This window comes from Diabrotica undecimpunctata, chromosome 9, assembly GCF_040954645.1.
Source record: "Diabrotica undecimpunctata isolate CICGRU chromosome 9, icDiaUnde3, whole genome shotgun sequence".
In the NCBI taxonomy this organism is placed as follows: domain Eukaryota; kingdom Metazoa; phylum Arthropoda; class Insecta; order Coleoptera; family Chrysomelidae; genus Diabrotica; species Diabrotica undecimpunctata.
In genome coordinates this window covers 26,484,762-26,511,599 of record NC_092811.1, presented here as the reverse complement: position 1 = coordinate 26,511,599, position 26,838 = coordinate 26,484,762, and the positions used below count along the sequence as shown (strand labels likewise).

At 35.0% G+C, this 26,838-nt stretch overlaps 3 protein-coding genes across 3 annotated transcripts; all 3 read right to left on the bottom strand.

Annotated features, from left to right (window-relative positions):
- Positions 1–400: 400 nt before the first annotated feature.
- On the bottom strand, positions 401–2,401 carry LOC140450483 (uncharacterized). The gene has a single exon (XM_072544127.1). The coding sequence runs from the start codon at positions 2,399–2,401 to the stop codon at positions 401–403; it is 2,001 nt and encodes a 666-aa protein (XP_072400228.1).
- A 172-nt stretch (positions 2,402–2,573) lies between these two features.
- Positions 2,574–3,608, bottom strand: LOC140450482 (uncharacterized). The gene has a single exon (XM_072544126.1). It carries the CDS (start codon positions 3,606–3,608, stop codon positions 2,574–2,576), a length of 1,035 nt encoding a protein of 344 aa, XP_072400227.1.
- A 40-nt stretch (positions 3,609–3,648) lies between these two features.
- Positions 3,649–5,760, bottom strand: LOC140450480 (uncharacterized). Its single transcript, XM_072544125.1, has one exon. It carries the CDS (start codon positions 5,758–5,760, stop codon positions 3,649–3,651), a length of 2,112 nt encoding a protein of 703 aa, XP_072400226.1.
- Positions 5,761–26,838: the final 21,078 nt, after the last annotated feature.

Sequence of the window (26,838 nt, the reverse complement as noted above, 5' to 3'; positions counted from 1 at the left end):
ACTAACAAAAAAAAAAGTCTGTTCATATTATATAAATATTTATATATCGTTGCGAAACTGCAACATTCTCCCCGCGTTGGCATAAGTGCCAATAACACATAACTGTACTTTGTACTCCCGACGCACTGTACAAATTCCGTAACCGTAAACACTTTTTCGGTTTCAAAACGAACGACACACTTACAATACTACAAATACTATACATTTACAAAAAGGTACAAAGAACAATAAACTTACAAACGATAATAGGTTACAAATACATAACTACATACTAAATAGACATCACTACCATAATTACATTATCAGTACTATATATCAACATGGTTTCAAAACCTAAATGGACAGACACAGAGCGACACAGAAGCAAATATGCGCTCACCTAAAAACTTCATTGTATAGTTTACTGTCCAGGTTGAGACTCGAGCTCCCTATCATTAAAAGGAAGTAGACAAATTTTTACTATAGGACGTACATATGTCCCTGCACTTGTTTTAATCCTTACAGATCTCACCCTGCCATCCGGTCCAGGGAACGTATCCACGATCCTAGCAATTGGCCACTGCAATGGATGGGTGTTATCACCCTTGACTAGTACCACCATACCAGGCTCTAAGTTTGCTTTTTCCTCTACCCATTTCGGTAGTTTTTGAAGTTGGTTGAGATAATCTACATGCCACCTCTTCCAGAACAACTGCTGAATACGAGATAACCTCTGATACAAAGACAATTTGTTTTCAGGTAAACTGATGACGACTCGTTCAGGGTGAGCCGTCATAGATGTTCCTATTAGGAAGTGTGCAGGTGTCAGGCATTCCAAATCATTAGGATCACTTGACAATGGAGTGATTGGCCTTGAGTTCATGATTGCTTCTATCTGGCTGATCACCGTATAAAATTCCTCAAAAGTGAGGTTGGCATTTCCCACAAGAAGGTGCAGATGATATTTACAACTACGAATGGCACTTTCATGTAGTCCTCCATGATGTGGACTATTGGGCGGAATAAAATAAAACTGAATGGAGTTTTTTGAACAAAAATCGTGCAACTCCTGAGAATTCTCGTTATCCTTAAAAAATTCGTATAGTTCGAAAAGAAGATTTTTCGCTCCCCAAAAATTAGAGCCGTTATCGGAATACAATGTAGTGGGATTACCTCGACGCGAGATAAACCGCTTAAGCGCTAAAATGAAGTCTTCTGTAGACAAACTAGATACCACTTCAATATGTACGGCCTTCGTGACCATACAAACAAATATAGCTACATAAACTTTAAGTAATTTGGCCTTTCGTAATCTAGAGGCTTTTATAAGAAAGTATCCCCCATAGTCTACAGAAACGTTCTGAAACGGACGAATTGGTTGTACGACACGATCTTTGGGTAGATCTGCCATCAATTGGCTGGAGCCTACAGCTCTAAATCTAAAACAGGTTACGCAATGATGAAAGACACGTTTGACATCTCTCAATGAATTTAAAGGCCAATAACGAAGTCTGAAATTAGACAGTGTACCTTGGGGCCCTAAATGCCCCAACTGTACATGTTTTTCGTATAACATCATCGAAACAACTTGATTCTTTGAGGGAAGAAGAATTGGATTCTTTTGAGTAAGAGGTATGTTGGCATTCCTCAACCTACCTCCAACTTTTAGGCAGTTATCACTCTCATCTAGAAATAAATTTAAAGCAGCCAACTGCTTATCCTGACTGCCCTTTCCGGATTTCAATGATTCGATAATACGAGGGAATGAGATAATTTGGACATGTCGCACAATCAGCAATTCAGCTTGCTGTAGTTCTGCCACATACAAAGGGCCTTTCTGTATAGGATCTCTTTTACGAACATTGTTAACAAATCGAAGAACAAATGCCAGGACTCGGCGCAAACGGGAAAAAGTTGAATACAATTTGAAAATGTCTTCCCAGAATGTTAAATCCTGAGTTGAGTGAAACACTACTCTATAGTCTTTTAACCCAATTACATTCGTAAAATCTAAATTAATTGAATGCCTAGAATAGTCAATGTCATGAGTCGACAAGAATTCGGGCCCACAAAGCCAAGCTTTCGTCGACTCAAGTGTTCCGGGAGTAGCTCCCCGCGAAGCTATATCCGCAGCGTTGTCTTTAGACGCCACATGATGCCAATAAAAATCCTTTGACAAGTCTTGAATTCGTTTTACCCTATTGGCCACAAACAACTCCCACCTTGTAGGTGAGCCAATTACCCAGTGAAGGGCGATTTCAGAATCCGTCCACAGATGAACTGATGACAACTGAATTCTATTTTTGAAAATTTTCACAAGTTTACAAGCTAATTCCGCTCCCAAAAGCATGGCACATAACTCTAAACGAGGAATGGTTAGGGGATTCTTTAAAGGGGCTACTTTGGTTCGTGAAGTCAACATCCGTACAGATACAGAATTATTTGTGTATAATGCACGAATATACGCTACAGTAGCGTATGCTATCGAGCTGGTATCGCAGAAAATATGCAATTCGATAGTAGAAGTATCAAATGGATGTAGAAAGTATCGAGGAATTTTGATATTACATATGTGGGTGGTGAGTGGTACAATATTACATATTGTACAACTCTTTAAGAAAAGTATTCCATTCGGTCAGTACTGTGATATCAGTAACTGGGTCGTCCCACCCCACGCGGAGCGTCCACACCTTTTGAACTAACAATTTTCCGAGCAGTATAACAGGTGACAGGAAACCCACTGGATCGAAGCACTTCGCTACAATTGACAAAATCACCCTCCTTGTGACAGCTCCTGACACCTTAATAGTGGGGGAGGTAAAGAAAAAACAATCGTCAAAAGGAGACCATTTAAGACCTAATAATTTGCTCGTAGATGGATCCATATCCACCTCTTCAATAGCCGTAGAATCAATAGAAAGAGATCTCAAAAATTGAAGTGAATTAGACGTATACTTATGCAAAGAGAATTTGGCTGAAGTCAATACCTCATTGAGTTGCTGGAATAAGATTCTGAGATGAGTTTCATCATTACATCCTGACAAAATATCGTCAATGTAAGTTTGACTGGTCAGGGCATCATAGGCGAATGGGTATTTCTCCTTATTAACCTCCGCCAAATGATTCAACACACGAGTCGCCAAATAAGGAGCCGGCATAGTACCAAAAACTAATCTATTGCGCTGCACACTTTGTAGTTTGTCCTGTGGATTATCTCGCCAAAGAAAATTAAGTACAAATTGGTGTTTAGGATTAACGTGTATCTGCCGATACATCTTCTGAATATCCGCCGTGAGAACGAATCGAAACGATCGTAAACGAAGTACAATATTGTACAAGTTAGGCTGGACCTGAGGCCCAGTGAATAGTACATCATTAAGGGATAATCCCGTAGACGTACGCGCACTTGCGTCAAAAACAACCCGAGTCTTGGATGACCCAGAATCCTTTACTACTGCAAAATGTGGGAGAAAATATGCATTATTACCAAGGTCATTCTGCAGCATTTTTGGCACAATATCTGCATGCGATAGATGAAGATATTCGTTGATTACTTTCGTGTAGTCAGTTTTCAAAGAAGGATTTCGAAGAAATGTACCTTCAAGTGAAGAGAAACGCTTGGCAGCCATATTATAGGAATGACCAAGTTTTAGCTTTTCTAATGGACACCTAAAAGGCAAATCCACCTGGTAAGCACCATCTGGCAATCGCAGAGTGGTGTCTGAGAATATCTGTTCTGTTTTCGACAATATCGGTCAAGGTATCATTCGTGACAATACTCGACTGACAGGTAACCATATGATGAGAAACATGGGTTAAATTACTAGACAGGGGTCGTGGCCTCGTAGAGGATTGTAAACAAGAAGTGGGAACATTCCCGGAAACAATGTAGCCGAAAATCGAATTTTGTAAAACTGGCAAATTATTTCCTAATCGCATAAGACCGTTTTGTAAGATACGAGCAACTTGATCCATACCAAGCAATATGTCTATATCATCTGGTTCTCCAAAATTAGGATCAGCCAGAACACAATTGGATGGAATCTTTAATCTACCCACATTTATTTGAATTTGTGGCAGACGAGAAGTTATATTTTTTAAGACCGTACATGAGACCTTCAATCGATCCGTAGAAATGTGAGAATGAATTACAATATCCACCATATCATTAGCGACTTGAGGACTCGCATTAAGTGCAGCAATAGAGACGGATTTTTGATAAGGCAAATATTTCAGTTTACTAAGTAAATCCTCTGTTATGAAGGAGATTTGACTTCCAGAATCAATAAGGGCTCTAGCCTTAACTTTCCGACCTTCGGAAGAATACAAAAATACAGAGATAGTACCTAGCAATACAAGACCTTGCTGGGCACAAAAAGAGGCTACTGAAGCATGCGAAGAAGTCGAGGTATGATCGCTTGATGAACTAGGCGCATTCACATGAGCTATCTGGGAAGTAGATGGCTTGAAATTAGTTTGATGCTGAGACGAGGAATTTTGCGACCTATTACTTTGAGACGACCGGGACGAGGTATCATGACGTTGTGCGGAAACGTTTGAAAAATGACTTTCTCCCACATGTTTATGCAACAAAGTGTGATGACGTTTGTTACACTTCATACAAGTTTTAGTACTATTACACTGTGATACCATATGACGGGGATACAAACAATTTATACAAAGTTCCTTATCTTTTACAAATCTCCATCTCTCAAAACCTGTTAAACTTAAAAACTTTTCACACGTGTACAACTTATGAGCATTACTGGAACAACAAAAACATTTCTTAGCTCTATCTCGCCCTTGGGACTGACCAATGCCATTATTCGAGCTGGAGCTAGCATGAAACACTGATTTTACCTGTTTTCCAGTACTTAACTTTTCTCTACCTTCCCGTGCCTGACCATTTAAATTCTCTAAATGAGTTGCCCTTACATCGATATGGTTAAGAAATTTATTTAAATTAGGAAGCTCATTTAATTTATTGCTATCAAACTCTAAGTGACGTTTCGTTGCGAAATACAACTTTCTCTCAGAGAGGCAAACTACTAAGGATTCAAACAACTGACGGTCACTTAGACCCTGATTTTCCAAAGCTCTAATTGCATTTGTTAATGATACATGAAAATCGCGTAACAAATTTTGAGATGCTTGTGCATTATTTGGCACACTTTTTATATCCAATAACGAAGTTAATAATGACTGAATTAAAATATTTTTATTCGCATATCGATGCGTGAGTGTATTTAGAGCAATCTGAAAATTGTCATTAGTAACCTGCAGATTTTCAATAAGCCGTGCTGGCTCGCCTTTTAGATAACTTTTGAGGTACATAAAACGTTGCACATTCGACAATTCTACATTCTCAACAATCAAAGCAACAAAGAGTTCATAGAAAGAATTCCATTCAGATAATTTACCGGAGAACTGAGGAATATTTATTTCGGGCAATTTTACCTGTGTTTTGGGAGAATAATTTGAAGATACACTACCTACTTTAACGTGCAGTGACTCGATCTTATTTCTAATCAATGCTATAGCTGTCAAAGCTACATCTTCTACACTGGTGCGATCCTCGCTGTCTACAGCGGCGGGATCTTCAAACAATAAATTGTCAATTTCATCCTGTGCCTCAGTATATTTATCGAAAGCAGCCTGTAGGACTTCACGGCGAACCCTCAACTGGTGAGCATCTGCCAATGAAATATTATCCTGAATCCAATTATTCTGCCTCGTGATTGCAGCCTTTGCACTCCTTCTAGTTTGTTTCAAGTTATCCATTCTTTAGATAAAAAATGGAGCAGCCAATATATGGAAGTTTACAATAGAAAACAGAAGGATTGCTACAGTGTAAAAAGAACTTTAAATCCCTGAATGTTTCACACAAACAAATCAAAGAAATGCTTGTAATAATGATCAGAATATGCTACTAATATTCCTACAATCAGAAAAAAGTTAAATAGAAAATGATTGCAATAACCGAAAATAAGTTTTAAACCTCACAAACACTAACAAACACAAAAAAATAGAAGCGTCTCTACAGACTGGGTATATTTTATGATAAAATAAATACCCCAATGTAACTGGTTTTGCTAACCACAAAAAAAAGGTCTATGGCATAAGAAAACCTGGCACAAATAAAAGTAATAATGTCTTTCAGCAGACCGACTATATTCTTATACAAAAGAAATACTCCACTACAAGAAGTATAAAAAAAATTAGCAAGAACCGGGTATAAAAACCGGAAAAGGTCTCTGTCATAAGAGCACCTTGACTGAAGTATATAAGAAAGAAGTAGTCTTTCGGCAGACTAGGTACCTTTCAGTATAAAAGAAATACACAATATAAAATGGTTATAAAAACCGTAAAAAGGTCTCTGTAAAAAGAGCACCTTAGACAAAGTACACAAAGAAGAATAGTCTTTCGGCAGACGACTGGATATCTTTTAGCATAAAAGATATACCACACTATATGGTTATGACAGTTAGTAAGGTCCCTACCATAAGGAAACCGTAAGCAACCAAAGGAAACTGGTTAAAATAACCGACAAGGCTAATATCATAAGGAAACCGCAACTACACATGAAAAAGAACATGGAAAAAAGGTATCTACTATCAGAGAACCCTAAACAAACAAAAAAACAGAAAAAGAAGAAGAAAATCCGGCTCGAAGGACTATTATGTTGCGTTCTGCACATACGATGACCTCAATATAACAATTTTGGTCATCCTGAAGGGGGAGAGAAGATATTCTGTTCAATCTAGAACTCGCTGGTTTCCCCCTTTTCGGATTGAGTATGTATATTAAAATAAAAGAAAAGAAATGAAAACCAGTGGACTGTATAAAACTCTATTTTAACAAGAAGTAAAAGCAATCATAAATATACATAAACACACACAATTACAACTAAAGAAGAATATATACAAACTTAAATATTAGTCAATAAGAAACGACACACAAAAAGAGAACCATAAACAAAACCATAGATAGAAATAATATTATACAAAAAAGAAATAAAAATATGAATATATATGTCATATAAAAAAATTGATATTAAACGTGAAAGAGTGAAAAATATACGCTCATATTATAATATACTTAATTCGTAATAAAATGAATAAACCTTGTTAATACAGTTACACAAAATGCAATCAAAAATATGATATATGAATTATATTAAACGTAATTCAAATTATATATTCAAATACAAATATTAATACAATAAACTCAAAAATATACTCGGTAACAAAATACACATTAAATTAATAATAAAATTAAAATGCAATTAATAAACTCATCACGTAAAAGCTCTGATATACATACAAAACAAAAGAATGAAATTATTACAATATGAAAAATATACAAATCTACATAAAGGTAATGAAATGTTCTCAATAAAGTTCAATCGCGATCGCGGCACAACTGATAAAAAGTTCGAAGCAAATATGACATCTATATACCAAGTAAACGTACTTGATATATGAAGCAACAAAATTATAATGTATTGTAGCTTACCCCATAAATTATTTCAGCCACGATGAGATTGCGAACCCTCTGGTTCGGTGAAAATTCAGGAATAAAATCTCGCCTTTTTTACAAGACGAAGTTTTTGTGGTAGGATGCACAACCCTCAAACCAAAATAACACGTGTCTGTCGTTTGGGAGACAAAACTCGACTCCCTTACATGACCGCAATGAAGTGTCTCGACGCGCTGATCTTAACTTCAAAAACACATATCCTTATCTGGCATATGGAACTCGCCCTTATCGCCGTTATCTCGCAGATGGCTCATCTTGGAATGTTTAGCCCTTAAAACTGCTGTGCCCTTGTACACGCAAATCTCGTTTAAATATACTACGGGGAGAATCAAAACTAACAAAAAAAAAAGTCTGTTCATATTATATAAATATTTATATATCGTTGCGAAACTGCAACAATCACCACTCAATGTCTTCGTTGTCAGCCCCGGTTATCCTTCCTTTTGTGAACTTGCATTGCCAAATACACCACAATGTTTTAATTATCAGCTTCCACCATTTTAAAATTTTTTTATTCTTACTAGCATTTATAAATTGGTAAATATTCTTCCTTTTTTAATTGTTTTTTTTTTGTTTATTCTTCTTTCTAATAATCTTTTTTCTCTTCCAATCTCCAATCACCATATACATAATATAATTTTAATCTTCAACTAATACTCTCTTCCAATCTCCAATCTCCAATCATTATATTTCTAGATAATTCTTTTTTATTCTATCTAGAAAACTACTATTATAACTAAAATTCTATCGAGAATTTTATGAAAATTTAGGCTTTTCAGATCAGAATATAAACTTATATATAAATTACATCTTAAATTAATAAATAACCCTATTTTTTAATCCATAAGTATCTATAAAAGTTCCTACAACTAACTTCACTTGAGTGCACATTTGGTTGCCTATAAGATGGCTCACTCAAATATATTTATAATATCATAATTATGAAAATAAACAAATACATTGCAAAATAAAAACTTTTTAAACTTATTATTATGCTAATTTCTTAAGAATGCCCTCATATAAATATTTTTTATAATACTCTCTAGTATATAACTTATAAATTATTTCTTTAAACACTACCTTTGTTTCTCCTATATTTAATATCATCTCAATATATATGAGGCTAGTAGAAGCATAGTGGACTAAGCCCAAATTGAATGAATGGAGATAAATGGGTTTAAAAATGGAACAAAATTTTCATTTAGCTTTATGATTTAGTTTCGGAATATTTTTATTCCCACTTATTTTAGTATGTATCAAATGAGGCATAGTAATTATTTAGTACCGCAAAATGTATAGTAGCAACAGTTGTTTCAATTTTAATTTGGGTTAGTCCACTTTGCTGAACTGCAGTTGTACCAAATTCAGTGAAGCAATAGTATGAAATAAGGAAGTTGTTATTGTTCAAACATATTGATAACACTAATATTACATCAAACTAAAAAAAATTAAATTCAGTCATCATCTTCATTCAATGCATTATCAGTTAACAGCTGTCCGCCGGTTGCAACTGTCGATGATTGAATACTTGTATAAAAATTATGATGCACCGGAGGAATAAATTCCATCAGTTGAAGTAGGTCTTTCTTTTTGGCATCATTTATCACATTGCCAGTGGGGTATAATATGGGTAAATTATTGTTTACTGCAGGTAGAAGAGTTTTTCGTTTACTTATATCAACAACCTCAAAGTGTACGTCATCATTATTGGAGTACTTGTAATGTATTTTATTCGGATGTTCTTTGGTGAACCATAGCCATTGAATTTTCAACCATTCAACCTTTTTGAATTTGATTTGATTGTTTGTTTGTGAGATTTTTCTGTTTGTGACCTGACTTTCTAGACAGTCTGACTAGACTTTCTGACAGTTTGCTCTTAAAATTTCACACTGGTTTCTTAAAGCCACAAAACGGTCATAATCATCTTGCCTACCACTAATTTTAAATTGTTTGTGGGCCTGTTTTTTACATATAATTAGATTACGCAGCTCTGACGAGAACCAAGAGGGAAAGGTAGAGGTTTTATATTTCTTTAGTGGAACAAAGTGTTCTATCAGTGAGTAAATTATATCATAAAAAATGACCACCATACTATCAACTGTACCATTAAGAAACAGTCCCTCCCAATTTATACTTGCTAAATAATTATTTATTGAAAAGTAGTCACCATTTTTGAAATCATAAAAGTATTCCTCGTAATTCATAACATCAAAATTTTCTTTACACACTAGTTCAAAACTGATTTACCTAATGAAACTCTAGACTTACCAGACCCATCTCCACTACCTGGACAAGACACAGATTTTCCATTTTATTTTATTGCAGACGAAGCTTTTTCATTGATGTGTAATATCATGAAGCTCTACCCTAAAAGAGGCTTAACAAATAGGAAGAGTGTTCAATGGCAGGTTGTCAAGAGGTCGCAAATCAGTAGAATGCTCGTTTGGAATGATGTCATCCATATTTAGAATTCTACACACAACCATTGCTCTTAATGTAAATACGGTGGACAATATTGTTCAAGCAGTATGCGCACTACATAATTTTATTAAAAAAGCTGAAGGTCTGTTTTCGCTCCCGCGAGGAAAGAAAGGAAATGATTGTGACATAGAAATAGAAAATGACGAACATCCGAGATTCTCAAATCAAAGAAGAGCTACCAACCCTGCAATTGCTATACGAGAAAAACTGTGTGATTTTTTCTTCACTGCAGATGGTTCACTTAAAGATCAGAAAAGATTTTGTGTATGAAGAAAAAAGTGTAAACGTTTAAGCTATATATATATATATATATATATATATATATATATATATATATATATATATATATATATATATATATATACAGGGTGTAACAAGTTTTGATTAAAAGTAATGGTGGATACAGTTATGTTAAAAATCTGAAAATACGAAGCTGTAGGTTTTGGATGACGCTGAGTTGAAATATAAATTTTTAAAAAATAATTACTTTATTCAAAAATTACAAAAATCGAAAAAGATCGGACAATTTTTATATAAAGCTATAATGTTCTTTCCTTCAAGTTTACGAACAGACTGAAAAATATCTAGTTAAAAATGCAATGATAAAATGATAATTAAGTAAATATAAAAATGCAAACTAATCTTATTACAAAGCTTGTTTTACATGTTTAAAGCGCGGATGCGCGCCGTTAGCACCGAGGAATGAACGGCCTGGACGCGGATCCTCGCCTTACGCAATGAACCTGTTAATTTGTTTATCATGGAAAATCCTAACTACTAAACATAACTGTTTCGTACAAGTACAGTTGGTTGACTCATAGATTATTAAACTGGATTTATTAATTTTTAAAATGGAAATAAGTTTTTCTTTGGAAAAATGGCCTAGTACATGTTTAATAATGTTTGTCGTTTTAGTACGAGCGAACTTTATGTTTTTTGCAATGTCGGAGTCTGGAAAGATAGACTGCAATAAATTTGGCAGATGGTCCATTATAAGCATTTGTAAATTATGTTCCACTATAAAAGCACACAGCTTAATTTCTGCGTCTTTTGTATACTTTGCATTATGCGTAGATGTAGATTGCCTCTCCTAAAAAACTGGTCAAGCCTCTCTGCGTTTTTCTACTTTAACAATTGTCTGGGTGCTTTTTTCCAGAAGCGTGCCTCTCTACTTAACCCGTAACTGCTACCGACAAAAAGTTATCTCGCAGCTGCTATTGACGGGTCACTGTGACCCAGCTGAAATAAAGAAAAAACATTAGCTAATACATTTATTTTAAGTCATAAACACTTTTTTATATATCGGTAAACTAATTTAATGTAAAATAAATTCCTATTTACAATTTGGGCATATTTTTAGAGCACATTGTAAACATATAGGTAATTTGCACAGTATGTATTTGTTTTCCGGTCTTTTTTTCCGGGACAAATTGCGCATCTCTTCCTTTTAGATATATTCTGTATTGGCAATGGTGCAGGTGTGTCATCTATATTTACTCCAAGGATATTCGGTGCGAGACATCGAAGTTTCCGGGGTACATTTACGTTGTAAAGTCTTTTCTTCATATGTGGCGTGTACAGTGCAATGCCTAGTTCTTTTAAAAAATTGTAACGGGATATTTCTTTTCCTCGGGAAAACTGATATATTATTCGGCTGTTTACACCAGACACATTTAAAATACAGTGAAAAATTGCCATAGGCCATCGACGGGTCCTTCGAGAAGTGGAATATGTTGCACATTTTTCGTCCAAAGCATCTACACCTGCTTTGGTTTGGTTATAAAAAATTATTATTTCGGGTTTCCCAGTGCTCTGATCAACAGTACTGTCGTAATGCATTGATGATATTAAAACAACAGATTTTCCCTTTTTTGGAACATATGATACCAGAGTATTGTCTGATGTAAATCCGAACTCTGAAGAACTAGCAGGTCTCTTTCTGTCGGCCATAAATTCTGGAGGAATCATTCTTTTATTTTTCTTCACTGTACCTACATATGTAATTCCTCGTTTTCTTAACTCGTTGGTTAATTCCATTGATGTGTACCAGTTATCACCAGTGACATTACGGTTGGAATTTTCAATACATTTTATCATTCGAAGAACAACCTCAGTTGGATGTGAAAATAGCGATTTTTGTTTCTGTTGGAGAATTTTTCCTGTATAGACCTCCGCGTTATACATGTAGTGTGTTTGGGAATCGGCTAAGATCTGCACTTTTATACCATATTTCGCAGGTTTATTAGGTATGTACATTCTAAATGCACACCTTCCCCTGAATAGTACCAGCATTTCATCTACTGTTAGGTGAGGACCTGGAACATAGTTCTGTTGGGAGTTTTTTACAAAAGTTTCAAATAGGTTGGATATAGCTGCCAATTTATTAGTTTTCACTCTTTCAGACCTTGTAAGATGATTGTCGAATCTTAAACAGCTTAGCAAAAATAAGAATCGTGCAAGTGACATCGAACATCTAAACAAATCTCTCCCTGTACCATCTGTTGCCCATAATGATTTTAAATCTTCATGGTTAGACTTAAATATACCTTGCATAAATAAAAGTCCAATAAAAGCTTCTATCTCAATTTTATCTGTTCTTTCAATGAAAGTTGGGGCAAATTTTGAGAGAGAGTTTTTACGTCGTTTGAATGTAGCGTAATTTGAGGATACTAAGTCAATTCTTGTGTTGGTATGTTCAACAATAATTTCCAACATGTCATCAGTTATTAATAATTTCCAAGCTTCTTTATGACACAGTGGTGGATTCTGACGGGTAGAACCTTTCAGTCCTGGTAAAACTCTTATAATGTTATGAGATTTTACTTTGGACCTTTTTGGCGATTGTTTTGCCCATTTTGTAGAATCTTTTCCATACCAAGCTAATTTTGAAATGTTCAAAGTAGCTGTTTTGTTACTTGAAGCGTTATTCGTGGCATCATCTCTGTCTAAGGTGTTTTCATGCAATAGTTCAACCTCAAATTCACTATCAGAGTCGTGTTCACTGTAAATTTCATTGTCTATTTCATCGCTGTCACTTTCACCTGAATAGTTAAATAATTTGTGTGCAGCTTGCTCCTTATTTTCTACTTCTTGGAGAGTATCTGTCGTTTCATCGGCATCTTCCAAAACTCTTCACTGTTTAGAATGTCTTCCATCTCAGACAAAGTTAAATGCTTACTTGAAGAAGCCATTTTATCTAAAACAAAAAATGTGTATTAAGCAAATGATATAAATATTTAAATTATTCAAGCCGTTAACATAATAAAATATATATATATATATATATATATATATATATATATATATATATATATATATATATATATATATATATTGTGACAATTAGGGTTTATAGAAAATAATTTATAAGTATATACTACATAATATTAGATATTTGATTGTTTTAAATAAGTTATATACTAGAGAATTTTATAAAAATATATTTATGTGAGGGCATTTTAATAAATTAGCATATAATAATTGTAAAAAGTTGTATTTTAGTAGTTATGATTTTGTAGATATTTTTAAGTGAGCCATGTGACTAGGCAACACACTATACCCTCCATTCCTAAGTGTCATTTTAAGAATTTTACGAATATAAGTGGGGTTATATTGTTTGAAATGTGTATTTTATTAAATTAGAGTGTTAGTTACTAATTTGAATGTTTATTCTGATCTGAAAAGCCTAAATGTCAACAAAATTATAAATGGAACATTAACGAATTCTCCAGAGTGCAGAATTTGACCTGTGTTTATGTTGGAACATTCTGGAATAATGATTATGGCGGTGGATCGAACAGATATTTTTTTTGAGAACATCTATATAGAAGTTAATAGAACGAATGGAACATGATCTCTTACCAGATGGTTCTGGAATATCCAAAGGGATATAAATACCAGTGATTTGGATTCAAGATGGCAGTTTTTGAAAGTTTTTAGTCAGAAGCCAAGCAGTTCATTATGAAAGTTAGTCCTAGACACATTTAGTTAGTGAATAGTGAAGTAAATTGTTCAGAATTTTCAAGAAGTCAGTCAGAAAAGTTTAGTAAGAAATATGAAAGTTAGTTGGAGTCAGTGAATCAGATTAAAAAAAGTATATTGGAAGAAATTAAATTATATTATGATTGGAGATTAGTATAAATCAACTTATAATAATTGGATATTGGTATATTGAAAAGAAGAATAAATATAAATGGTGTTTGCTGGTTTGCTTGGTGGTGTAGAAATGCTGGTGAAGAAAACTATATCTTAAATTGGTAGAAGCTGATAATTGGAAAAAGTAATTTCACAAAAACAAGGATAACCGAAGTACGAAGACATTTAGTGATGATTAGAATCTATATAGTGGAAAACAGTTCATTTAGGCATTCAGTGAAAGAAAGGTACAAAATTTTGTTAATATAATTTAGTTAGTGTCATAACAATTTCAATTTTGAAGATAGTTTGTTTAAATTTTACATTGTCTATAGAATTTAATTAGTTTTATAAGAATATCAATTTAAAGATAGTTTATTTTAAATTTACATTGGCTAGGTTAGATATATATGTCTGTTTCATAATAGTTATAATAAAGATAATTTAAAAAAGTACTTACAAGCTAATTCTTTGAGAACCGCGATAAAAACCCTATATATTATATTATTAAAAATACTCATTGCTCATCATTCAAACAAACAAAACATCATAACAATATATATATATATATATATATATATATATATATATATATATATATATATATATAATAATAAAAATAGGTACATACCATTATAACCAAAAAATATTATGTTACTTAAATACTATAGACGGGTCACCGTGACCCAACTACGTAATTATTTCGAATTTGACACGATCAACAAAACTGCTCACTTTGCCTTTTTATAAAATACTAACTGGCCAGAGAATAGGTGGACAGACAGCTCCCCCACTATCAAACTTAAATGGGTAGGGCGGTTTAAAACTATTGATGGGTCACGCTGACCCTGTCGGTAGCAGTTACGGGTTAAAGCTTGCCTGATTTAACATCGATGTCAACGTTACATGCAGAACAGTAAGCAAATGTTCTTTCTACAAAATTATAGTTCTGAAACTATTTTCTTGTAGCATTTAATGATATTTATAACCCTAAATAGGAATAGCTACAATAGTTTAATTGAACAATATAATTATTGACGTTTCGATTTTCAAGCATAAAGTGGAAACGGCAATAAATATATTTTTTTAATTAAAATATAGTTAAATAAACAAATACCAAAACATATTTTGCTATTTTCATAGAAAAAAAATCTGTATCAGACAAACCTTTTTACTTTTTCCAAACCAGCACAATTTACTTTCATATTCCCATTTTATATACCTGGGAGGTATATAAACTTTTTTTCATAACTTTGGCACTAGTGTCGCCTATACTGCTATCACTGTCAGACATTATTAAGTATTAATAAATATACACTATACACTTAATATAATTTACCCATAGACCACTTGAATATATGCAATAAATAACTTTAATAATATAATACTGAATTATTATCGTCGTCTCAGTACATGTCAGGCACCGCGTAGGATTCAGGGATTTTACCAATATTTATTTGAGTAAATCCCAGAAAATCCATTTCTCAATGTCGTAATACATTCTTTATTGCCACTTACCGCTGCTACATCATAGGCGCGCAATAATTAAATTTTATGTCTCATATTCTTTAATCAATCAAATATAAGTATATTATGTTTTGTCACATGGTTTAAATTAAAAAATGCGGTAGAATAAATTGGTAGAGTGCTAGATCGAGGTGGAAAACGGTAGATCTGCCGTAAAAACGATAGATTTGCAGCACTGTTTACTCATAAGCACGCGCATTACCGTCTGAGAAGAGAAACCGTCCATGTACAAATGTGGATGGGGGCAGCACTAAATAACATCCAATTGAGCAAAGATTTTAACTTAAGATTCAATACTAGACTACTTTTCCGCATATCGGCAAATTATTATTTGAAAATTGATTTTTTCGCTCCACTCAGCCGCCTTGCTTGACCCCCAGATACTTAAAAAGTAAGTGATCAAGCTTGGTTGTACTGATTATTTAGCAACACGTGGTTGATTTACCGCGAATTTATTGGCATCAATGCTACCAGCTATATGTAGGCCACCCCCACAAGCTGGTTTAACAATTGACTAAGAACAGTCAACGGCTTATTGTAACGTAGATTCGCTTTCGCTGTTAGATTAACACTGATTTAACTTAATGAAAACTAGCTAATTTTCACCAAATTTGACCAAATATTTATAGCAACCATTTATTTTGTGTAGCCATTTATGAACTTCACCCCCACAAATATTTGAAAAATACCTTTAGTTGGACAAATTAAAAATTTTATAATGTTGAGAGATTTTTTACCTTCTATGGAAATAACCTCAGTGGTCTCAGTGCGTTTTCCGGCAAATCGGCTGGCCATTCACCTGCAGCGATCAGTAGCGTACTGACTTTAGTTAATTCTACTGCACTCTCATATAATCTGTAAAATTCCCTATGTATTCTAATGTCATCTCTTAAATGTCTCGCCAGCCAATCATATTCATTCTCTGATATGTTTAACAACTAACAAACCGTCGCTATGTACACTGTTCCGAGTTTTCAAGATGTACCTCTTCACATGTCTTACTCAGGCAGTCATGACCTCTGAGGTATCTTGATGGATTGGATCTCGCAAAAATGTATTTGTTTTGTGAAGAAATGTTACACTGATATCCGTGTCGAATCAGCAAATCGATAGACTCCTTTATTAGGGGGTCAAAATTACTGCAATTTTTCTTCCTCTCTTTCCTTCTACTTCAACGACAGTTGGAGTATCAGCCAACTTGCGCTCAATTGGTGTCAATGATTCGTTAATCTCATCTGTACTTGACCTTCCTAACTTGGGCTGTTGATATAATCGGTCATCTTGATCCGTGGCGCTTCTCCGGAGCGTCGTTTATTGAAACTAATGATACGGGATAGAACTAGAGTAGCAAGCGTTATGCAAGACTTGTGATTTCTCTCCTTACTTCCCATTTCATCCTTAGCTGTCAAAATCTATTAATTTTTTAAGGTCATCATTAATCATTAGTTATTGATAGCAATTGTGGTGCATTTCTTTTTCGTGTTTAGTTTGCAACCGCACTTGACGATATACGAACATTCCATCCTAATTTTATAAGCTGCATAAAGGAGGACATAAACCTGGTATGTTCGAGCCTCCAGCTGATTTGCCCTCCCCCAAGAGGGACGCACAACTTAGTCATGGCTCTGGTCTTCCTACCTCTCGACATACAACCTGTTACTACTTAATATCTACGAAGCCCTGTCAGGGCAACCCATCCCATCACCGCACAAAACTTGCGGTGAAAGAAGACTCCCGATTTCGTTATTGAAAAAATAATTTAACATAAATGGTTTACATGGTTATCAAATAGTGAACACTTAGGGAGAGCGCCCACTAAACTGGCGTGACATGTAATATAGCACTGGCATAGCACGGGCATGTCACTGGCGTGGCAGGTAGCGCACACCAAAGTAGCATGACATTAAAAAGGCTAGTTAAATTCAAAATATCGCCCTCTGAGGATGAAGTTAAGCTAACGCTTTTAAACGTCAACAATATGAACAAAACTCGTCCGCAACGTCAGTTTTGGATACACCCTTATTGGAAAGAGATGCAAGGGCATAGTAGATTTAATGTATTTAAAGAATTAAATAATTCCAGACTTGTGTCGTCATAGATACCTGAAAATTTCTCAATTAATGAGAAATTTCCAGGTATCTATGACAATAGGATTAATATCTCCAATAAATGAGACAAAACGAATATTAAATTCTGGACTGTCTTCCACATTTAACATGCAAAATTCAAGTAGCACGTGGCAAAAAGTAGAAAAAGCTCTATTTTTAACGACGTGGCGTAGCAAGCTGCATGACGCCACTGTCACTGTCATTTTGGTGTGCGCTGAATCATTCGTTTGCATTGGATACATTTTAGGTAACATGCTGGACGCGCGCTACTTGCTACTTGCCATACCAGTTTGGTGGGCGCTCTCCCTTAGGTGCTATGGGGCGTAGTGCCCTCACTTTTAGCACTTCGGTTGTGTGGGTTTAATTTGGAATGTTTTCGCGGCGCACTTTTCGTATGTTAGCTATTTTTATCTCACTATTTTCTGTTTATGCTATTGTATTTTGTCACGGGCACTGTTTTGATTTTGTATGTTTATTGTACTTATCACTAGATTTATAGGTATTAGTGAACAGTTCATTTTACCGCCTGTTTTATCGTTTTTGTCGGTATTCTGAAGGTAGAAGTAATTGTCGTCGTGTAATGTTGTTTATACGTTTATGTTTTGTCTATCGTCGTCGAGGATCATTTTTTCGCCCCAATCGTTGATCTATTGCGTTAGTTCCTTGTCTGTAATATGTATGTTAGTAGGAGGGTATGCCATTAGTCTTTGTAGCAATCTTTGTGTCAGTGTTTGTCTAGCAGTTTGTCTTTGTGTGACTGTACATGTGTTGAGGACGTGGTGTTGATCTTCGAGTACGTTAGTGTTCACAGTTACCGTCCGTATCTCTAAGACTGAATCTGCTGTAATAGTCTTGCATATGTCCGTGTCCTGTCAGAAGTTGCGTCGTTTTCCATATGAATACTGGTTCTGTTAATTTTACATTTTGAATTATGTTATGTGTTTTTGTCCCTTTGTCTGTGTTGTCCCAGTTTTATTGCCATGTGGTTCGATTTGTATTTTGTCTTATTGTCTTGTTTCGTGACGATGTTAATTTTGTGTTGTGGGTTGATATGTGCTGTTTTCGCGAGGTTATGTGCTATTTTGTGTCCTGTGTCCTGATTTGTCAGTGTTTCCAAGTTCTTTTTTGTTCTGTTAATTGTTTTGTTCCTGTTGTTCCCGTTTTTTAGTTGTGATATTAGTGTGATGGAGTCTGCGTGGAATGCGATTGTTTTGTTTATATGTTGTGTATATTTTGTGTAATTATGTCTGTACATATGGCTAGTGCTGTGGCTTCTAGGTTGTTTATATTTTCGTTTGTGTTAATTTTTCGGTTTAGTCTGGTCGTGTTGTCTGCGTTTTCTGTGTATATACCAATTGTACTGCTAGTTAAGTTGTTACTAGTTTTGATGCTAGCATCTGTGTACGATTTTGTGTTTGGCATATCTATGTCATGTAGCGTTCTAATTGTTTTGTTTGTAGTGTGGTGTGTCTATGGTTCTAAGTTTTAGTTAGTTTGTTCCAAACAATCGTTCCTTGTTGTCTGTGTATGTTGTGTACATGGCAAAGGCATCTACGCTTAGCGGTGTGGTTCCGGCCAGTATATGTAGGGCCGCTCTTGGAGCGGTGTTATATGCTCTGGTGATCGCTCGCAGAAATGGTCTTTCTGCGGCGACCTATTGTTTTGCGATCCTTGTATCCTTCGCTTTTTTTTTCCAGATCTCTGCTCCGTAGAGTAGCATGGATTTTATCGCGTTTTCGTAGATTACCTTCAGTGTTTTCGGTGTCCGTCCCCAGTCTTTGCCGGCAATGATGAACAGTTTGTAACCAATGTCGACTGTTTTTTGTCTATTCATTTTCACATGTTCCAGCCACAGTATTCCTGTGTCGAAGGTCAGTCCCAAGTAGTTGAGATGGTCTGACGGTGTTGATTTGATCGTTGATTCTGAGTCTTGGGGGCCTGGTTGGTTTACATGGTATGAACATGACTTCCGTCTTATCTCTGTTGTACTGCAGTTTATAAGTTCTAGCCCATTTTACATAAGCTGTCCATATGCCTGTCCACTGTTTCTAGTGTCTTTGGTGACGTACCTGTTAGTAAAATGATCTGGTCTTCGGCAAAGGCCTGTATAAAGTCATGGTCTGTCGTAATTTCGGTTTGCTCGATGAAATCGAACCAGGATTCCATTAGGAGGATCCATAGTATGGGTCCTAGGCTAGATCCCTGCGGGCAACCTTATTGTGTTTTGTCATCAACGTATTCTGTGGTTATTTGTCTGTTTTGTAGGAAGTTTGTGTATAGTGTTTGAATGGGTGTCTCGGGGCTTTGTGTAAGCTGTCTATTATTGTGGGTATCCAGGCAGAGTTGAACGCATTTTGTATATCCAGTGTGATAATTGCTGTATGATACTTGTGTTTCTTCTTGTATATTATTTTGTTACTTATTTGATCTATCGCGTCTAATGGTCTTGCATGTCTTAATGTTTTACTCCAAGCCGCGCTGCACAGAATTGCTTCACGTTTAAGTATAAATGCTATAGAAATAAGAGTAGATGGCCCAATGAACAAATTAAGTTAGTTGTTCCGAATATATACGATTTGATTAAGGGTTAAATGTCACAATATCATACCATAATATTTGTGTTTTATTCTTTTTACTGTTGTAATGTAGTTTGTTAGGTTACTAAAAATCAATGAATTTAGACAACAAAATATTATTTTATTTGAAAAATAAACAGAATAAATTTGAAATTATATAAAATAATATATATTCGCTTAGATTTATAAACACAAAATTTGTATTCCAACAATAAAATAAAAAATAAAACGTAAGAAATCAGTATTTTGCAGTCTTTATAATTTGCACATATGAACAGAAGTAAAGCCAGGTATACAATAAAAGTTATCGCACTGTATACATTTATAACGCGACATAGTGGCCTTAGACGTGCCGTATTTTCTACCGTGAATATGGTGCAGTTGCATGGCAAGAAGATGCTATTAGTTCTGGACGACAAACAAAATAAATAAAGAAAAATAAAAATATATACTGCTTTTATTTAGCTCCTGCCCTAAAGTCTTCCAAATGTTCTCTTTAATTACATTATTACGATAGTTAACGTGGCTTACGTCGTAAATAACGGAATATTTTGCTACAAAATTAATTAATTGTTCTTCTGCATTTGAAAAACTCAACTTTCAAAGAATTTTCAGTCAATTTGGAAACAGAAAAAATACGTGTCATCGCTCTGCTGTCGGCGACACTACTGGCTCTGGTGCAGTCCTGCGGTCTGCGGTGGCGACGTTCTGCTTGCGGCGGAGACAGTGCCGCTCTACTCGACATACAGCTCATAAGAAACCATATGAACCAGTAGGTCTGTCGCTGCGGTTTGCAGTTTGCGGTCTTGTTCGGAATCGTCCCTTAAGGCGCATTTTCACGGGTCGATCTAGGTTGAACGATTTGGATCGTTCGAGCATAATTCGATATGTGTGGAAAGCAAAAAGGTTTACACGACAGGCGATGAATGTTAAATTAATTGTGGTACAAAATGGCGTCACGTGAAATGATAAATGTAGGTGCGCAATTAATTTGTTGTGCAATTTGGGAAGAAATCGCTAAATCAAACAAAAAGAAAAAAAAACGTAACGTGGTGGACCCGACCGTGGATTGTGAGACGAAATACACATGGTGCATCACAAATCCTGCTCCAAGAAATGGTTGTGGAAGATCCAGAGGCTTATAGAAATCATTTAAAAATGGATAATGCTCATTTTAGAGAACTTTTAGAAAAAAAACTGCTGAGACAAGTCAAAAAACGATACAAATATGCGTGAAGCATTACCAGCAGGGATGAAATTGCAAATAGTTCGTCGATTTCTAGCCACTGGAGACAGCTGTGTGTAAATGATTTATTAAGGACTAGTACAACAAAATGAATGTTTTTAAAAATAAAAAGCCAAATTAGAACCGGTACATATAAGTCATCAGGTCCAGAGCCACTCTTTAGTGATTTCAATACTTTGCTCAATTCACGATTGTATGTTGTTCTAATATATTTTATTTTATTTTTCAAGTCATTTTCAGATATTGAGTTTATTCATATGCTGTAGAATTGCTTGCAATGCCTCTCGCCTCGCTTGTAGATTGCGATAAAGCTCGGTTTGTGGATTCCATAATACATTATAGTTTTGATAAGCATCCAAAAATCTTGCCATGTCTGCATCTGATCAGTTTTCAGTCATTTTTTCCGAAAATTACAGCTTTTCGTACTAAAAACAACAACTTTATACACGCTAGAAGTACTCTACTCGGCTTTCGGTACGTTGTGTTTCCGTTCGACCAGGTGTTTACACATTCGATTCCAGTCGTTCGACATCGATTCGGCAGCAATCGCCCTTCAAAAGTAGACAGTCTTTCTACTTCCGTCGAATCGACTCACTCCGCCGAACGGCCAAGTCGATTTAAGGTTTACATATTCAATTTGCTTTCGATTTTATAATCGACCTAAATTTCAATCCAGATCGACCCGTGAAAACGCGCCTTTAAAGCTACGATTCCGACGACGACTGCAGACGGCAGTTGCAGTTGCTGCCGCGGCAGCATTTGCCGTCATATTGATTCCTTAGTCAGCAGCAGCCACTTCAGTGATGTGACGGCATAAAACAGTTGAGGTTGTATATTACATAAAAACATGGATTACAAAATGCTTGAAGTTTTACTGCAAAAAGAAGAAGATGACGATTTGTTATTGTTTTATTACTTTAGGAGAAATGCTACACAACCATTGTAGTTAACTAGACTAGAAAAAGGCTCTTATGAAACATTAATCAAAAGACATTTAAATGATAGTGAAGCGAATTTCAGAAGTTATTGCCGTTAAATAAAGACCAGTTTAATTTTGTGATGTCTGTAGTTCATGAGGATCTTACACCAAAACAAGGGGAGGGAAAATATCACCAGCAGAAAAATTATTCCTCACTTTAAGGTAAGCTAATTTAATTTAGTTATTAATGATAATATTTATAATACCAATAATAAAAACAAGATCTAATCTATAAAATCTAATCTATCTAAATCTAATCTATAATAATAATAAACAATATTGTTAAACTAATCTTCTGGAAATTCTCAATTTTCTTCTCTACCTGACTGTTGTTGACACTTCATTGAAGGCAAATCTTCATTTTGTTCATATGTCATATCGGTTGAATTCGAATATCAGTCGGCGATATAACATTGAAAATAGTGTGCTGAGTATTACCAGAAACATTTATCGGGGCGCTATGTGAAGCGTTGTTTTCTGCTGCTAGTATTTCATATTTTGTAAGAACTTGAAAGAGCTCCTGTTTTGCTTTTATTTGAAACACTTTTGTGGGCAGTTTTCGTAAAACTGGTTCGATATGGTTAGCAAACGATTTAAATTCATCACAATTTTGCGATGCATTTGTCATTGCCGAAAGTCGTGACTTCTCCCGTTCTCTCATATCTGATAGAATGTGTTCTTTAGTATTATGACGGCGTTTCTTATTGGGTTGACCGAGTTGCTGGTCAGTTGTGACAGAGAGAGTTTGTACATAACTCTCAGTACTTATGGTAGCATTTGCTTGTTGAGTAGGAGACTCTTCCTGTGTATTATTCTGTGCTGAGTCTGCGAGTTCTTCAACACTGTTTTGTGATGACTCCGTGTCATCATATATGCTGCTAATAGAGAGATATCGCAACGTCAAACGTTAATACCGTATTAAGACGTAAATAACGGATAACGGTCTATTGAAACACAGGTATCAGGAGAGTTATCGCAAATTGTTCTGGGAGGTACGATAAGACTTAACGTTATTATGACAACCGACGTTTGGCATTAAATGTAACCTAGAAATTAATGTTAGCCATACTGGAATATAACTACTTATACTTAACTGTTTTTTTTTGAATAACGGATTTGGAAATTGATGCAGCAATAATAGCTGGTGCTGATGATAACGAAATTAAAGACTTAGTTCTTGTTAATTTGCTAGAAGGAGAAAATATTGAGCAGGTAGACGTGCACTTTAATTTTAATGATTTAATCAATAGTCAATGCAAAGATTTCTTTCGCTTTAGCTCCCAAGTAGAGAAGGATGCACTTAAGCCCACTTTTTGTCCCCAGATCTAGGGAAAAACTGTTCCGGTCTTATGGAGAATAGGGCAAATTTCCCCAGCCCTGTATCTCAAATTTTCCCAGATTCCGACAGCTCGGCGCATCCCACCGTGACCACAACCTCGGCGCGTATGAAGAAGATTTTAATCAAAGTATTATTTATTAAATAAAAAATTCTACCATGTGTAGGACTCAAACCCGCGACCCATACGTTCATGACTAGGCGCCCAGACTACTAGACCAATCGGTCATTTGAATTAGGTAGGCGTCAATAGGTATAAAAAAACAAAGTATTTATCAAAGATGTAACGGTCATTTGCCATGTTTAGAACGGAATATACGAAGCAATGTGTTGATATACCGTGTATATACAAACCGCAGAGGATAATGCAAAAGCGAATAGCCGTATAACGTCAAGGTTGGCGATATGAATATTGCAAACCTATTTTTATTTAAACTTGTGTGTTAAAAATGAAAAGTCGCAAACAAGGTGATTTTTAGTTGTACAGAATTATGTTTTGAATCGAGTATCTAAAATATGAAAAATTACCATATATAGAATCAACCAACATCACAGAAGTAAGTCCTAAAACCAAGTCAAGAAAGCGAGCTAGAAATCCTGGACGTTGGAAGAGGAATACCTGCAAGAAACTAAGAAACACTGGTAAGGAGTATAAAACGTCAAAGGGTAAATTAATTGCTGCAAGAAAGGTTCTTCCTCCCTGTAGTACAAAATGTATACGTAAGTGTACCACAAAATTTACTGAAGAAGAGAGAAAGTCGTTATTTGACAGTTTTTGGGGATTGGCTGATTTACACAGTCAAAGGTCGTATGTATTGAACTGCATGCGTCCTATTCAGAAAAAATATATTAAAGTAGATGCTACTAACACGAGGCCGCGATGACTAAATAAAGCTTACTACTTTACAAAAGAAGACGATCCTCGTCAAGTTTGTCAAAAATATTTTATATCTACATTAGGGATCACTGATAGATTCATTAGAACCACAGCTTCAAAACGGCAAGACGGATTTTTGGAAAGTGAAAAGAGGGGTAAAACAGGCAAAAATAAGGTACCCGAAGAAATTAAAAAAGGTATGCATGAACACTTATCGTCAATACCTGCAGTAGAGAGTCATTACACAAGAGCGAATACTCAGAAAAAGTATATCGATGGAGGCAAGACAGTGATGGATCTGTACCGTGATTATGTTCAGTGGTGTAATGATAGTGGGAAAAATCATGGAAAGTTGTCTATGTACAGGCATATCTTCAATTATGATTTTAACATGTCATTTCATACACCAAAGACAGACCAGTGCCTTATATGTACAACTTATGAGAAGTCTGACCTGGATGGTAAAAATGCCCTTAAAAATGATTACGAATCTCATATTCTAGAAAAGAACTTGAGCAGACAAGAAAAAAATGCAGACAAAAGCAATATTACCAACTTATTCCACGTAGCTTGTTTCGATTTACAAGCAGCTCTACCAGTTCCTAAAGGTGACGTTTCAGCCTTTTAGTATGTCTCGTTTAAATTGCTACAATTTTACAGTTTGTAGCCTTCAACAAAAAGGACAAAAAGGTCCTGTAGAGTGCTATATTTGGCATGAAGGAGAAGGGAATCGTGGATCCATTGAAATAGGTTCTTGCCTACTTAAATATTTAAGAAAAACGGCTAATGGAGCTGACTCTGAAAATTTGGAAGTAGTCTTCTTTTCATATAACTGTGGAGGACAAGGCAAAAATAAATTTGTTATCACCACCTTTTTGTATGCAGTTACTAATTTCAAAATAAAAAGTATTATCCATAAATTTTTTGAAGTGGGACATGGTCAAAACGAAGGTGACAGTAGTCACTCCATAATCGAAAAAAACATCAAACGAGCTTTGAAATCGGGCCCCATTTTCCTACCAGCTCAATACTCAGCAATAATAAGTACTGCTAGTAAAACAGGAAGTATACTTAATCAATGAAATGGCTCATAATGAGTTTGTTGAATTAAAAAAAATGACATCCGATTGTACTAATCAGCCATTTAATGTAAATATTAATGGTAAAAAGTTTAACTTTAATGATATAGTTATGATTAAAGTCGACAAAAATTATCCAGATCGTTATTTTTATAAAACTACTTATACCAGCACAGAATTTAAACAAGTTATAATCAGAAATAATAAAACAAGGAGCGGAATAACTCAACTACTACAAAATTATGATCTATCCCCAGCATATTTGGATACTGTTAAAATTAATAAGAAAAAGTATGATGACCTACAATCTCTCGTCCAAAATAAATCTATACCACCTATACATGCTCCTTTCTTCAATGCATTGAATTATAAGGTCGCAGAATAATATTCCGTTGGAAAAATTCTCTCTTTATCTGATGTATTTCGACTCTATGGAATATTTTTGATTTTAAGTTTTGAATGTTTATACTTAAGTTTTTAAATAAAAATTAGATCAAATATCTTGGTTTTATTTATAACGGTATTTATAACGACCACCTGTCAAAACTGGCCACCTGTACTAGCCGGCAAGCTACAAAGTTCCCCAAACCAAAATTTGTGGACTACAAAACCTGGTATTAGCGGCCACCTTTTTATATCGGCCAATAGTTCTGTCATTTTTAGTGACCGTTATTGACAGGCGTTACTGTATTAGCATGTTTTTAATAAATTTATCCAAATTAATAAAATAATACGTCACTAATACCGCACAAAATCTTAAAAGTTCCACGTACTTGAATGCATTAATGACGTAACTTGAAAAAAAAATTGTCAAAATACCCCTGTCATCAGTTAAACGACTGTATTATGTGAACTGTCAGCTTACCTAGATGAATAAAATCAAAAATACGTCAATAAGTCAGTCAGCTACCGAGCAATCAAAGATTGCATTTCCCCCAAAACTTTAAACGCACTTTACTACAAACTACGTTTTTGAA